At 39.5% G+C, this 16,736-nt stretch overlaps 1 protein-coding gene across 2 annotated transcripts; it reads right to left on the reverse strand.

Annotated features, from left to right (window-relative positions):
- Positions 1-358: 358 nt before the first annotated feature.
- LOC104589603 (protein LIKE COV 2-like) lies at positions 359-12,302 on the reverse strand. Of its 2 annotated transcripts, none has more exons than XM_010247966.3 (8): positions 11,805-12,302; positions 8,198-8,250; positions 8,001-8,110; positions 6,142-6,309; positions 4,941-5,038; positions 1,826-1,952; positions 643-763; positions 359-555 (listed from the first exon to the last, which is right to left on the reverse strand). In XM_010247966.3, the coding sequence occupies exons 1-7, from the start codon at positions 11,916-11,918 to the stop codon at positions 663-665; spliced, it is 771 nt and encodes a 256-aa protein (XP_010246268.1). In that variant the 5' UTR covers positions 11,919-12,302; the 3' UTR covers positions 359-555; positions 643-662. The 2 variants fall into 2 exon arrangements, with proteins under 2 accessions (XP_010246268.1, XP_088744879.1); XM_088888753.1 differs by having other exon boundaries at positions 359-569.
- Between the last annotated feature and the right edge of the window lie 4,434 nt (positions 12,303-16,736).

Raw genomic sequence — 16,736 nt, forward strand, 5'->3', positions numbered from 1 at the left:
ATTTCAAAACAACTGTATGGTCGCACAGCAAAAAGGTGGAGAAAAGATGATTTTTTCCTGGGTTTCTTGTAGGATTCATGAAAGCTGAACCAAATAAGAGAAGACTCTTGAGGCCATATAACTGCATATGTGGATTGCTTTGCTTAAAACTGCAGTGGCCAGCACATAAGCACTATTGTCAAATATGGAATTGTGAGATCCTAAATGATTACAAACCTTGAGAGACATAGGAATCCATAATTCAATAATAAAATTTCGTTTTTCTCCTTCCGGGAAAGATGGTGGGGTACCACCGGACCGGGGGTGACAGGTGAGACAGGTTCAAATATTACTATATAAACACTTAAAACAATGGGGATGCAACACCAAAGTAAGAACCAGATCTCCAACATATATTGCACATCTTCACTAGTACAAGATACAGCATCCAGCAGATGCAGAAAGTGCACAAGAAAAGAAAAGAAAAGAAAAAGATAGAAGCCCTAGAATGGGGAAATCCCATCAATTACAAATGTGAATGACTGGATAATAATATAACAGGCTAACCCTGTAAACCTGCCACAAAGAAACTAACAGAGCATCAGTATGATATAGTGAGCTTGATGTGTACAATGATTCAAAACATGGTTGCCGCAGAGTTACCAGATATGTAATCCAAGCTATTATATTATTCTGTTCAGAGGGATCCGATCTCCCTGACGAGGAATCCTTTCATGAGGAGAGATTAGTTGTGGCATTGTCATACCTCCAGAAACTATGATCTCTGAGTAATTAACAAGGGCATCCAGATTAGGTTACATATGCCTATAATGGTAGAGATATGGGCTGCTATTGGATTAAATGAGAAATTAAGAGATCTAGAACTAAGAAATACAAATTATAAGTGTGGAATAGGTCAATAGGGCAGTAGCAGTAATATCTGAATGTCATTAAGCATATCTCAATAGATCAATTAAACTTATTCAGTATTCTATTGGAGGTTAAAATAAATTTACAAACTTGCCACCAGAAAGCATAAGTGCAGAATAACCAACAGGACTATCAAAATTGGCATATTGAAATTCTGCAACAAGTGGATGATCATTCATGATCAAGTTAACACCTCAAGTTTTATTATCAATACTTCTCCATATATATATATATATATATATATATATATATATTCTGGAAAATGCAAATCATGATTCTTTATATGAGTATGCTTTCCTTTCTCAAAATTTTTTTTAATGCTGGTCATTAACATTACATTTCATTGTTTATTCTCTTTCTCAGTAGAATACTGATATTCCAAGGGGAGGAGGGCTGGCTGATATGTCATCCTTCTCGCAGTCAACCAATGGATTAATCAAAGTAATTACTCAGGTATTACATATGGCGGGGGCACGTTTGGATTTGCATGTCATGATCCAGTAAGTATCAGTTATCAGAATAATTCCATATTGACATTAATCAGGTTTGATGTATGCGAATGGATGTGCATTGGACCTGGACCCCTTCAAAATTTAAGAAATGATCAACCCAAGCTAGGTACCAAATCAGGTATCACCTCTATGTGCAAAAGATCTGAGATTAGCTTTGCATTGATCCCTATCTGATCGCAGCCTAACTCAATAATAGACCTTTCAGAAAATTTCAGGGAAAAAAGGGCAATCATGTGACACTTGTAACAAGGAAGCCATTGGTGTACACCTATTGTTTCCATATTTTTCCTTAGTTAAACATGAGTCAGGAGCTACACAACACAAACTGGAAACTGGAAACTAGCAACTATGAAAATAACCATGGCAGCAAAACAATATTGGACAAATAAAACAAGAAAACACACCTATTCCTTCTCGAACAGAGAGATTTGGTCTTATGATCTCTTTAGAGTTAACCAGAAAAATGTCACCAATATATAGATGATTTGTAGGGACATAAACGCTACAGAGCTCTTCATCACCATTATCTCTCTGCAACCAGAAACAAACAAGCAAGCAAGCAAACAAACAAAAAAGAAACTGAGCCAATGAGATGCACAATGATAAAACCTCATATTTCATCAAGCTCTATGTTTACTGCAAGACAACAGAGCATTCCCAGTTTCAGGCCATTTAATGTGTGTGCAAATTGGTATACTAATGAACAATGGGCTTCATGAAATGCAGGACTAATTTGTAATATACATCATCAGACATTAAAAGCACTTCTTACTTCTATTCCATTGTTTGCCTAGTTGATTTCTAGTCTATTATGTCACTTGTATTTTATTTGGTATATTTCAAATGGCTTCTATGGCACATATCAACATTTAGCTGAATTAAATGCTGTTTTTGGTAGAAGATGAATTGAATGTTGACAAATTTAAACCAACACGTGTAAATCCTATCTCCCCTTATGAATCTTCTTCATGGTTTGCAACACGGTTTTAGTAAGGCAATTTATTTGGAAGTTTATTTATCAAAAAAATATTTGGACGTTTCTTCCTCTCACTATTTGTTGGAAACAAATTTTATTTGGAAGTTCCTTTCTGTTGGAATGTTACGATGGGAAACAAACTGGCACACTTTTTCTATGGTTCATGCCTCCAACACTAACAGAGTTCAAGAGGATGTGATTATTTCTTATTGTATGCATTCCTGAACTGAGCCTAAACAAGTAGTTCCTTTTGCAGGTTAACATACCAACAGAAACAAGGAAGATCATCTTCTTTGTTTTCTTTTCCTCAGTAGCAGAAATAATATTAATATTGAGAAGAACCATAGATTAAAAAATTGGAAGCATGACAGTACATATACAAACAACTCAAAGCCGACAACACCTTACAATACTTTAAGGCCCTGCTCATTTTCTGTTAAGCCCTTTATCTGGGTAAATGCACTTATCTGGTTAAGTACATTTATCTGTGTTCTTTTGTTTCCCAGGTAAGTGTTCTTTTGACCATTTTTACCCACAATATGTGATTATTGTAAGGGGCAATTTTGTCCCATGGTGTCTTGTCAACTTTTTACCCAGGTAGGTAGGTTATTTGCCCACCTGGGAGCAGTGATTTAAAAAAGCGCACCTAGGCACACAAGCGAGGTGCATTTTAGGGTATGCACCTTGCCTAGGTCCCAGGCAGAATATTTTCGAAAGGCACAAGCCTGGCATGCATTGCGTTTCAGCCCAGGCATGCACGTTTTAAAAATCTGTGCGTTTTTTTTCCCTTTTTTTGTGTTTTGCAGCCATATCTGCTGCTAATGATGCTCATTCATTCATCCTAATAAAAGGTATTTTTTAAAAACACAAAGTTATAAAACCTTTCTTTTTTATAGGGATTAAGAATTTAAGACCTTAATATGGACTTGTTTGGGTTTGCTCCGAGGGGCTTGGTACAAAGGCGACTCCTAGAATCAAGAATGAATAATGCTTAACATCATATTAGCTATTTGAAGTAATGCAATTGGGAAAAAAATGAAGAGATTAAGAGTTTACATGCTTGAATATGTTTTATATGTTATGCTTGATTTTATTTTAAAATTTTCATTTTAAATATGTTTTACATGTTATGTTTATGTGTTTTAGTTTGAGATAATAGGCTTTTCTCAAGCATTTATTTTAAAATTTAAGTTTACATTTTTAATTAATAATTTGTTTAATATTTTAATAATTTGCATTTTTTTAATTTTTTGGTGCGGGGCCCCGCCTTGTGCCTTGGGCACAAAATGGCCCTTGTGCTTTTTTTGCACCTTTCGCTTTTAAAACACTGCCTGGAAGGTGGGGGTAAGTGATACCCAGGGAAAAGTTATCAGGGCCCACAACTAACTGAAAAGTGAACACTGGAAAGTTGGTCAACAGCAACCACTTTCCTGCCAACCAACTTTTCCCCTCCCCATTTACTGAAAAACAAACAGAGCCTAAGTGATATTTTGGTACAAGTCCCTCCCAGGACTAGGCATACCCCAGTCCAGCAAAGTTTTGTTAATTCCCTCCATGGCTAGGAAACCTGCTAAACTCTTTGCTGATCTGGGGATCCATTTGAATAAGTGGTTCATAGTGGATACCAGTAGCCTGATTTCTCTTATGAGGTGCCTTAAGTTCCATGGGCCTTGGTCTTCAGCTGCTAGTCAATTGATCACTACATGGCAGTCCCCTTCTATGTATACATCATTCCAGCCCACTATATTACTCAATTTAAGATGGAGAAGTGCTAACATTTCATCCATCAGAGAGTTTCCTTCTTCAGCTGGTCTACAATAGCTGACTAAGAGTTCACCTTCATGATTTCTGACCACTCCTCCAATTAAGGAAGATCATCTTTATTTACTGAAATACATGTATGCATTGCCTTTTGCTTAGAGAGAGGCAACTCCATTTCAATCCTACACAGATGATAAATTACTAAACTTGTTCACTAAGCTACCAGATCAACATAGACAGTACTGTGTTGATCATCCTTGATAGAAGAACAATGTACAAAACCAGATATAGAACTTGTTTCTAACTCAAATTGTTCTAAATGGACGTCTGACTTAAAGTCCACCAGTGCAAACTTCTTACACTGCTGGTCCCAAGTGCAGATAAAGGAGGAGGGTTGCATCAAGTTGGCAGCCAGAAACTAAAACTTTTGCCAAACTCTTATGGTCATGGATCCTGAATCGTCTAACTGAATGGCAAAACAGGATTCATGTAGCTGACCCCATACAGTTGGGATAAGGCTTATATGATGATGACGAGGAGGAGGAAGCATATTGTTTTCAATATTACTGCGATAGAACAATAAGTGACCTGATAAATTCAGAAAACAAATTATTCCACAACAGCATACTTAAATGAAAAAATAATTGGACCAAAGAGAAGCTAAAGTGGTAGATAGGATATGATAATATGTCATGGATTAATCAACAAAAAAATTCTGAAAGCATTGTAGGTGACTCAAGTATCATCTTAACATGAATTTTGATCATGCATCTAGCAATTACCTGAAGAACAACTGACGATGTGATAAAACCAAATGCATATTCACCTACACGTGGATGACGTATAATTGCAACCTCTTTAAAAGCAGTGGTATTTTGATCTGAAAGGAAAGAAAATGTTATCTTCTTATTCTTTTAGTCAATAACAATATCAGAAATATTTATTAATATACACTAGGACAACATTTGGTACCATTGGTATTTCAGCCAAGGTAGAGGCAGGAACAATGAGAGAGACATTTTGGCATGAAACTTGGGGTACAATATTTAATTAGGAGTTTCAAACATGTAGGCACTGCTGTTTAGATGTATGTAAGGGAATAATTGGGTAATTTATGTTTACTTGTACATGTCCAGTCATAACTTTATTGTAAAGGGTTAGAAGTGTCTTCTCCAATATATTTGATCTATTAAAATAAATGGGCAATCATACATTCTATTCAACCTGCCCATTTTTCCTATTCTCTTTCTTGTCTTTTTCTCTCTTATTTATCCTCTTGTCTTCAACTCCAACACTATAATAACTCAGAAATCATCTCTACATAATCCAAAAAGTGCATCAGTACTTTCTCCTTCACAATTCACACTCAGGGAACCGATCAAAAAGAATAAAAAACATTCAGATTAAGCTTTCATTGTTCTTAGGCTGTTTTTGGTTTGATATAAAATTAGAGAAACAGATAGTTGAGGAAAAGTTCTTAATAAAATTTGTGAAATGCCTTAAGAGCTTCCCCGTAACTTTCAGTTTCTCTCTCATTTTCTATCAAACCAAAACAGCCTTAATGAATCCAACTCTAGGTTCCAGGATAGCCTAGGCATCATATTTGATCTACTAAAGTTTACACTCCAGTTTCTCTCAAGTAGTTTTTTCATTCATTTGAGTCCTACAGTTTATATAATCACAACACTATAGTAACTTGTGCCTTGAAGATTGAAGAGGTGAAATCTGTGTGACTACATAAACAAGCAGGTATGAATTGATTGTTGGAATACATGGGAGACACCATTTCATGCTAGTGAGGCATCAAGAACATCAATGAGATACTAACAATTGGCAGGTCATGCCATAGTAAAAAATGGCAGTGATATCTTGCAGTCCTCAAAGCATCCAAGACTGATATGAAATAACTTCAATAGTTGGCAAAAGTTATAAAGATGAATATGTGAAAATCAGTAAAATAGGGAAATTAGGATAATATGGTACCTGGAGAAATAGCTGCACTGATTTGCTTTGAGGCTGAATATATATGTCTTACAAAGGGCATCCGCTTTATAAACCATTCTCCCAGCCAAAAGACAGTGGCACCCATCCATGATGAAACAAATATGCCAACGAAAAATACAAAAACTAGAGATGTGACAAATCCAAGCCCTGCAGATTTAAGATTTTAACCCCTGAACTAGATGTTATAATTTAAACAATAAAGATGAGCATTTATATAACTATAAAGGGCCACTAAGGCATTAACCAATGTTGCCCCTAGCCATCCAGGATCTTGGGAGGGGTGGACACTTCGGCATTTTCTTGCACAAAGTGGCCACTCTCATACTCAAATCCACATTCTCACACTTTTTGCCCCAAGATATTACTGTTACACCATACAATGGCCCCTATGCATTTATCTAAAGATAGCAGAACGATTTTGCTCTAAAGAAAATAATAAATAAAGGACAAGCCACAGAACAATAACAAGGCCTATGGGATCTGATATTGGTGAAAGGGTGATGTAGGAGCTGAAGAGTCAAAATTGGAATTTATGAAATTTTATGTATTTTTGGACAGTAGGGGTGTTTTTGTCATTTTGCAATTTTCTATGGGGTCCAATGATGGGGTTTAATTTGTCTAGTTATAGTTTATTTATGTTTAAATTCAGGGTTATTGCATAGGTAGGATTAGAGTTATTGAGTCTTCTTTGAATTGAAATAGGATAATGACAACTTAGTTTGAGTTCTACTAGAGTTAATGAGTCTAACGGTTTGACTCCTAGGACTATTATGAGTCTAACAGTTTGATCCCTAGGTTTATTATGAGTTTAGAGTCTATAAATATGTATGGACGTTCTACACAAAGAGGAATGAAGTTTATGAATTTTCTTCAGCTTATGCTAACTATGGTGAGTGATTCCCATGCCCAAGAGTGATTCTAGGCACCATGTGAGTGATTCCAGGTATTTTCTTTCTTCTTTCTATCCCTATTTTCTCTCTTATTCCTTCAAGAAGCCATTACAGCCATTACAGCCATCAACAGTCATAAAATTCTGATCAAAGAAGATCATTCAACATTATAAGGACTAGAACTGAATTGGTCCTACATCAAAGGGACAAGGTGATATGTTAAGAGGATAACTAGGGGTGATATTTTAGATTATATATATAATATTTATTATATAATATTATGTTTCTAATATAATATATAATAAATGTTTTATATAAATATTTTAATAGATATTACATATATTCATGAGTTACACATGTCAATTAGTCAACACTTGTAAGAGTTGATGGGTTATTCTCTCTGGGTAGCACACTACCACTCCTTATACAGATGAAGGCAAAGATTTAATTAAGCACTGTGGGACAATGACCAAGCAAGTACTGAGTGTTGAATGAACAAGCACTATGGGAATGAAGGCTTTGCCCTCACCTATAAGAAGAGACATCCATGAGCATTGGGTGGTCACATTTTCAATGTCATAGGCCCAAACTCAAGCTTGGCTCGGCCCAGGCCCATGCAATAGTTCTTTCATGTACTACTTACTGTAATTCCTATCATAGGTGCTAAGCCCATCTTGGGCCCATCCCATTCCATGATCACCCCCAAGGACAACTGGTGGAGGAACCCCCACTTAGGTTTCGGCTTTCACAGGAGCCTATGAGGCTGCAAATAGCATCCCTCCTTCATCTCACAGAGAAGTTTTTGTATATCCTAAATTCCTAATAATTCTTACAATAAAGTTTGGTTTCTTGAAGCTCTATAAAAATACTCATCTATTGTTTCATCAGGGAAGCAAGGCCTGTTCTTCACCATTGCAGAACATCAGAGGGGTAAAAGATCATACGTACCAAATATGTCAATGCCAAGCCTAGCATATATTGGACTGAAGAAACTGTCAACAAACTGGATAAACCACCATGTAACAAAAAATGTAACTGCAACAGGGAAAAGAACTACACTGCAATTTCATATAAAATCTTAAAGTTAGGCTTGGAAAGTGAAATTATAAGAAATCAAAGCCACCAGTAACAATAAAGCTTGTTACCATCCAGTCATGAACTTTTTTGAGACCCAACTTTGGAGAACAGCATAGCAAGCCTGATCAAAAGAGAAAATAACATAAAATTTAATGCAGGTTAGTCTGTATTTGATATCAACATGACAAGTACCCCCCAAGAAAAAAAAAAGATATCAAAACAACAAATAAGGTGTTCAAGAAGAAGAATAACTTATGTCAAATAAAGTTGCACAAATACATTTTTCTTAGCCATCTGCATGAATTACTTCTCTTATCAGTAGCTGCAAGTATTGCTAAGTGCTAATGCTTTCCCTCTTTCTTCTGAAAACCATTAAGATTTTACTTGCAAACACTCAAATAGAAAATTATCCTTCTCTTTTTGAAGTCCTTGAAACAAAAAAAAAGGAAAAAAGAACTTGGATCCCCGAACACCAATGCTATAAAGCTTAACAATCAACATGTGGTTTTTTTTCATACACTGGAAATTGGAACCTCAGTTAAAGCTGAGCTCTAGCCTTGTTGCAGGATGCTTGGTTGATATTCTTGGATTCGAAAGGTGATGCTAATGAGAATCAGCTTTCATCATGGTTTTGTTTTTCAACCAATCTCAATCCTTAGAGAATGTATTAGTTTAGAAATTTTTAAATAAGAGTTCTAGAAGTACTAACAGTCCTTTAGTAATTTCTATTGCTTAAGGTTGGTACTTTTGCTTTATTCTGAATCCTACTTTAATTAGGAACATTTTCCAAATTTATTTAGGGTGTGGTCAATTGCTTAGTTACTTTATTTATAAGTTTGAACGCAAGTTGGTGGCCAAAGTAAAATTCAATTTTCTGTGCAAGGATGATTTAGTTTAGGATTGTAGCAGAGTCTTGGTTTTACCCTAATAGAAGTGGGATAAGGAGTTGAGTGTATCAATAGGATCAATAGGATCTTACATGGATCTTATGTATGTGCTTTAGGTTTGGTTTATTGAGTTACTGAAGTGCTTTTTCTCTGGAAATAATAAATAGAAGAATTTCTAGAACAATTTGATCTCTAAATTTTGTCTTAACTTATTGCCCTGCCTTGCTATTTATACTGTTGCTATAGTGGTGTGAACAGTACTATGGATAAATACCTATTGTTCTGGAAGGTTTCTTTCAGGTTCTCTTCACTTCAACACTGTAAACCACAACAGCTCCTACAATCAAGCTACATTACAACCTGCCTAAAAGGAGGGGCTACAAGGTAGGTAAAGGTAACCTATTGCATGAAAGAGAATTTCCATATCTCTTCTTCATCTGTTTAGTTACTTTGCATCAATTTGTTGTCTACTTTCGTCAAGAGTTATGAAATTTTCCTGCATATTTCTAATTGCTGTTTGACATGTGAACCTAAGGAGAAAGGAGGTAGGCAGCTGAAAACCATGAATAAGGCTCTCCTTAGCAAATGTCTATGGGGATTTCACTAGGAGAGGAGTCAGCTATGGAGGCGGGTGGTTGGATGCAAATATGGTAGAGCTCCCATGGATTGGGAGACTTGCACTCTCACAATCCTATGGTCCATGGGAAGGAATCCTGAAGCTAAACGGATTTTGTCAGTAATATTAGACTACAGCCTGGCAATGGAAAGAAAATTTTCTTTCGGAGAGATGTATGGTGTGCTGACCAACCCCTCAGAGATGCCTTTCCAGCCTTATTCTACAAGGCTTGTGCTGATTGGTTAGGTTCTCAACCGGTGCAGGCACATAGGTTCAGATGCAATCTGAACAATTGGGAGGTGAACTTCCTTGATGAGTCTTCAATGTGTGTGGCTCTTTTCCACCAAACCCTGCTACAAAGCCTTCATTGGTGACTGTCAGCTGGTGATGTAGAGCTGGATCTGGACTCTGGAGAGTTCAGGCACCTTCAAAGTATACTTTTTTCTTGTGGATTGCAATCTGCAATAAGATCCTAACCATTGACCACTTGCTGCATAAAGGTCTGACCATCATGAATGTGTGCAGTTTATGCAGGGTGAGTCAGAAGTCTGTTAATTATCTTCTTATACATTGTCCACTCACTCACCAGATACAGGCCCATTTTCTACAGATATTTCATCTGCAGTGGGTTGCTCCACCCAATCTAGCAGTGCCCCTCTCCACTTGGAGGGTTGGTGGTTTTTCTGAGAAGGGGAAGATCCTTTGAAATTCATTACTTTGCACTGTCAGTTGGACAGTGTGGAAGGAAAGAAATAGTTGAATTTTTCTAGGAAAAGGCCTCATCCTTGGAGGAGCTTCCAGGAAAGCTGAATGGACTCTTGCACTGTGCTGGAGCATGTAGACATCTATCAGGTATCCCAGATGACAGTGTTAGGGATCACTGGACCAACATCATTTTTTGATGCCACTTAAGTGTCACAGCTTATATTGTACATGTGTTTTTTTGGTTCTTACAGGCATATATGTAGAGTTGTCAATGGATTCCAAAAGTTGGAAACCTGATCCAACATCTGATCAATTATCTCAGATTTGGATGATTCATTTACATACTCGGATCGGATTTGGATTTACTCCCATCCGATGTGTGTGTGTGATGGTGGGTGGGGGTGTGTGTCCCAACTATCTGGGTTTTTTTAAATTCATATTTATATAACTTTATTACTATATATAAGTTAAAAAGTAATTAACTTTTTTTTTAGTTTCTTTCTTTATTTTAAAGAAAGTGGTCCATGGTTAAGTGCTGGGAATCGACTTTGAAGGGGCCTGGACCCTCAAGATCCAGCTCCATGTCACCAGCTGAAGTCACCAATGAAGATAGTAGCAAGACTTGGTAGAAAAGAACCAGCTTTCTCTCTCAGACACATTCTTGAATCCTACTAATCTGGATCCAAACACACTGAAGAGGATCTTCCCAACCTATCTCCAGGGAGGTCCACCTCCAATTGTTCAGATTGCATCTGAACCTAGGTGCCCACACCAGCTGAGAACCTAACCAATTGGCACAAGCCTTTATGGATTGGATTTAGATTTTGCTCAATTTAATCCAAATTCAACGAATTGGCGGAGTGTTTAGGGATAATTGTGATGCTACTCTCACCATATCCATAATCTATAGCCACGTATTATTTTTTTTTCCGGATTTGATCGCATATCATTCTGCCTCTTTTTTTTTTTTTTTTGGGTGCAAACGCACAAAAGCTTTCATTCATATCGGTTCAAAAGTGCAATTAGATACAATGTTAAGTTGTTAACAACGAAATTCCGGACATATGGACCAAGTACAACCTGCAGTTCTTAAACTGATGTTGTAAGTACGATGCATGCCGTGAATCTGTTGGTTTAAATTACCAAGATCTTCTGAACACAGTAGTAAGGAAACCTTTCGTTCCCACGAATTCACCTTCTGCCTCTCGAAAACAACAATACTAAAACAGCATTATCCAACCCCAGCAAAGATGTGCCATGACTAATCGAATTGTGCATAAAAAAATATAAGATACCTTTAAGATTTATAAATTTTTTCAATTCGAAAATCCGAATGTCATGAAAATCCATGGGCTTTTGAAACGAATTAAACAAACAAACGTAAAGAAAGACGAAATTTGGAGAACTTTTTTTTATTTTGCAGTTGACAAACAAGAGAATAAATATAAATGATGAGAGTAGGCTGACCTTACGAGTGGACGAGTTGGGAGAATTTGGAGGAGACTTTGCAGGATCTTCGGGATCTTCGCAACCATCACCTTGACTTAGTGGAATCGACGTAGACTCCTTTTCTTCGGCCATTATTTCGTTGGTGGAAACCAGTTTACAGATTCTACACTCTAATTCAAACTCCCTCGACGGAAAATTTACTGGGAGAGATAGAGGTGTTGTTTGTACATCTATGTTCGATAAAAAGTTTCAAAGAAAAGAGATTGTTGTGGTTAGCCCGCTGCAAATAATCGTGGAAGTAAACTGGTTCAATTTGGGGGTTGTGAGGAGAAGGAGAGGGTGCCGTCTGGTTCAAGTCTGGGTCACGTTCTCACTCCGTAACTCCGTTCGGTCGGTCACTCCGTGTTCTGGAGTCTAGTCTCCTTGGGTATTCAACCTTCAACCTTCAACCTATGTGCGTGTGAGGCGCCCTGCGTGAGGAGCAGATCCGGTATCGCTACAGCGGGACCAATCACTGTGGGAACGGTGATACCGAGTTTACTTATATTGGTGAAGGGTGATACAAGCGAAAGGTGAGGTGACATACCACCTCTGCTAAGTACTCACTGTGGGACCAATCAGGTTTGACCACCGGATTTTTTATTTTGGAAAAATAATACCTTTGATTAAGTATCAGGTTCGATCAGAATTCAGAATTGCAATCATTCGATACATCCTGGTTCCACGTTTCGAAGGTAAACTGTGATGTCCGCTCGCGTGGCTGACCGAGTCTCTTTTGCAAGGCGTCTTAAAAATCTGCTGCACTCATGTCACAAGTGACTCTTTTGTCGCGCCATCAAGTACCTACCGTGAGCTTTCAGAGTGCCAATCGTGTGCCTTCATAGTGTCAGCATGTGTGTCATGGGTGGGCTATATATGTATTTTGTAAGGGGGGACCGCCAATGGCATTATTGTAATTACCTAGTATGATTTTTTATCATTTTGATGTTTCTTATTGTCACTCCCCCAAAAGTTTAACTACTCTTTGAGGGGAGGTAGATAGTCGAGTGAGCTCATAAGCGTGTAAAGGTTAAGCACGAGATCCCCTCGACACTGTACTGTGCGCTTGTGCTTATCACTGATTAATGCAATACAAGTTGCCTTTTGTCTAATTTGTGTGCCTTTTTGTTGCCTTTTGTGTGTTGTTGCTTGCATTTGTAGGCTTTCTCGACTCCATCGAGCGCCGCACGGGGCCTCGTCGATTAGCCCCGTGACAGTTGGTATCAAAGCAGGTTGCTCCTCAACGCCCGTGACCCTTGCATAGCAACACTAGTGGTGGCGCAATGAAGCACAACAAGGAAATCACTGACGATATTAGGCATGGCCTTGCCCATGCTAGAGAGACCGATGAGGCTCTAGGCGATGAAGCCGCTGCAAAGAAGGCCCCGAGGGGTCGCACATCCAAGACAAGCAAGTTCGACAAGTCAGTTGACACGCTTGCTGCCTTCGATACACGCATCCTTCGCTGTGAAGTGACTGTTGGGGAGATGTGTGACTGAGTAGAAGAAATCCACTTGAATGTGGAAACAATTGAGTGCTCTGTGGTGGAGCTAGAAGCCCGTTTAAATGGCATTATGAACGAGGTCCAAGACGTCCTGAAAAGAACCCTCAAGGAAGTCCTTGGAACAACATCCCGACAAGAAGGGAGCTCATCTCGATCCGACATCCAAGACCGGGAGGATGAGATGAGAGCTTAATGGATGGCCATGAAAGTAGCCATGGCCTCTCCTTCTAACCTCCAGACTCAATTAGATGAACTAAGAGGAGACATGACGCTCCTCGAGAGATTAGTGGCCAGCACTCCAAGCCCCTCCACAACACTGGCCCCTACTCGTGTGAAGGTTTGGGAGCCCACACCTTATGCCGGCTCCCGAGATGCTAGAGAACTTGACAACTTTTTGTGGCAAATGGAACAATATTTCCGTGCCGCTGGCATTGATGATGACCTAATGCAAATTCGTACAGTATCATGTATTTGATTGACATTTCTATGCTATGGTGGCGCAGGTGATGCCAAGACATTGAACGGGGTACGTGCACCATTAAGACATGGGCTGATTTCAAGCGAGAACTAAAGCAACAATTCTACCCAGAGAACGTGGAGTACTTGGCGCGGAAGAAGTTGAAAGCACTCAAGCATGGGGACTCACTCCACGATTATGTCAAAGAGTTTTCAGCCCTTACCTTGGAGATCATGGACATGTCCGACAATGATCTACTGTTCAACTTCATGGACGGACTGAAGCCATGGGCCGAACTAGAGCTCCAAAGCCACAATGTACATAACCTCGCCACAGCAATGGCAGTGGCAGAGCAACTCGATGAGACTAGCTTGTCAAATGAAGAAGCCCCTAAGCCAGAAAGCCCGCGTTCCCATAATTTGAGTGGGGGAGCAAGTCGCCCACATCCTTCGTACGACAACTCCAGCTTCAACAAGCCAACAAGACAAGACTATGGGAAGAAGCCACAAGGAGAGCAAGGCCCTCAGCACCATTACAAGCCTAGAACCGCTGGGTCCCCAATTTCTTGCTTCCGTTGTGGGGGAAATCACTTGGTTCACAACTGCCCAACCAAGAAGAAGATCAATGCCCTTGTCGCCAAGCTCAGTGATGACGAGCAAAGTGATGAGGAAAAGTCTGTGCAGGCGCCAAGAGTGGGCGCCCTTCAACTCTTCAACGCCATGGTGAAGAAAAAGGCCAATCATGGAAGGCCAAAGAAAGCCCAAAGGGGGCTGAAGTATGTAGACATCCTCCTCGGCAGGAAGCCGACTCAAGCCCTTGTTGATACAGGGGCCTCCCACAACTTCATTTCAGTTGCTGAGGCCAAGCGACTCAATCTGAACACTATGAAAGAGACAGGTTGGCTCAAGGCCGTGAACTCCGGGGCCAAGGCGATTGAAGGCATGGCTCGTGGGGTTGACCTCCAAGTTGGGCCGTGGACAAGAAAGATTAATCTTTCAGTGGTACCCCTGGATGACTTCCAAGTTGTCTTGGGAATGGACTTCATGACAAAAGTAGAAGCAACACTCTTGCCTCATATCAACTCTCTATGCATCTTGGACGAGCGTTCCCCTTGCATGGTACCAGTTATGACTTCTACTGGGGTTCATGGGAAGCAAGTTTTTGCACTACAACTTTTTCATGAAGAAGCCTTGTTCAACACCAACATAAAGGAAGCAGAGAAGTTCCCCACTCCACTAGCTGAAGAAGCTGCCCCTCAAGCCAACAACTTCAATAGCAACAGGAAGCAGCAGGCCATCCAGCCATCTACACCTCTCCAGCAACAGAGTTCGTGCGCGTCGACAACCGTCAAGCAAAGCAGAAAACCCAAGGCCGTGTCCAAGTTCACCCTCACCTACTACCACAACCACAGGGGAAAGCGAGTGCCACCCAAGCCGCTTAGGGACCACTTTCACACCATCCCTCGGACGGAATCACGTAGTAGCCCTGTGAGTCACCCTTGGGGAAAAATTCATGGGAACCAACATCCCAACAATCCAAAACATCATTTTGACCCTTACCTGGCCCAAACCTACCCTATAACCAAGTTGAATTAGCCATTAACATACCTTGAGGTCGCCAGGAAAGGACTTAGCCATAGGAAACCCCAACAGAACAGGCCAACCCAACCATGCCACCAAACTATACACCTCGGCCTTGGACGACAGCCGGTTCGGGGAGCAGCAGAAGAACCTTCCTTCCGCAACAGTGACTCTAAAGGACCAGTCGAAGCCGATCTTCGAGGGCGTAGATCGAATTGAGTGGGGGAGAATGTCACAAGTGACTCCTTCGCCGCGCCATCAAGCACCTACCGTGAGCCATCAGAGTGCCAACCGCGTGCCTTCATGGTGTTAGCATGTGTGTCATAGGTCGGCTATACATGTATTTTGTAAGGGACGACCGCCAATGACGTTATTGTAATTACCTAGTATGATTTTTCATCCTTTTGATGTTTCCTATTATCACTCCCCCAAAAGCTTAACGTACTCTTTGAGGGGAGGTAGGTAGTCGAGTGAGTTCATAAGCGTGTAAAGGTTAAGCACGAGATCCCCTCGACATTGTACTGTGTGCTTGTGCTTACCACTGACTAATGCAATACAAGTTGCCTTTTGTCTAATTTGTGTGCCTTCTTGTTGCCTTTTGTGTGCTGTTGCTTGCATTTGTAGGCTTTCTTGACCCCATCGAGCACCGCACGGGGCCTCATCGATTAGTCCCGTGACACTCAGCTATATACACCATGTGACTATCATTATTGCATCGCCTACTAGATGGACCGGGTGATACCAAGCTCCACAGCAAATTGGAAATTTCTTAGGTCTCGTTTGATGATTAAGTGATTGATAAAATAAGTAATTGTTGCATAAGTATTTTTTAGAAGTACTTATTTTAATATCTACTTAAAGTTGTTTAGTGACCCACTTATCAAATCATTTATTATGTTTTTAAGCGTTTATTGAGGTGGAAATGTTTGATAAGCTACTTTCTCATAAATGCTTATATTGACACAAATGACAAATTTAACCCTTACTTCACTCATACATATATACAATTCCTTTCATATCTAATAATAACAATAATAATAGGAAATTCAGATTAAAATATGATAATTTTAACTATACATATAAATCAATAATAGGAAATTCAAATTATTCAAGAAAATAAAAAAAAAAACACCACCAATATCAAATTAAAAAAATGATAATTTTTATACACCAATAACTATACATTTGCATGGTAGACTCAACAGCAGGGGCCTTGATGCCTACCGACCTCATAGCACTGGTAGTTGCGGATTTAGCAGTTTGGGCAATGGTTGAGGTAGCAAATTTGACGGCTTTTTTTGCAAAGCTAGCTTTTTCTACAACTTGTGGAGCTGGTTTGGCCAGAGAATCCTACAAGAAGGAGAATGTGA

This window comes from Nelumbo nucifera, chromosome 1 (assembly GCF_055504915.1).
Source record: "Nelumbo nucifera cultivar China Antique chromosome 1, China Antique-T2T, whole genome shotgun sequence".
NCBI lineage: Eukaryota > Viridiplantae > Streptophyta > Magnoliopsida > Proteales > Nelumbonaceae > Nelumbo > Nelumbo nucifera.

Coding starts and splice junctions, on each gene's coding strand:
- LOC104589603 (XM_010247966.3), bottom strand. CDS start 11,918: ATGGCCGAAGAAAAGGAGTCTACGTCGATTCCACTAAGTCAAGGTGAT. Junction 8,251..11,804: donor CCAACTCGTCCACTCGTAAG/GTCAGCCTACTC, acceptor TCTTTTGATCAG/GCTTGCTATGCTGTTCTCCA. Junction 8,111..8,197: donor AAAAAGTTCATGACTGGATG/GTAACAAGCTTT, acceptor ATGAAATTGCAG/TGTAGTTCTTTTCCCTGTTG.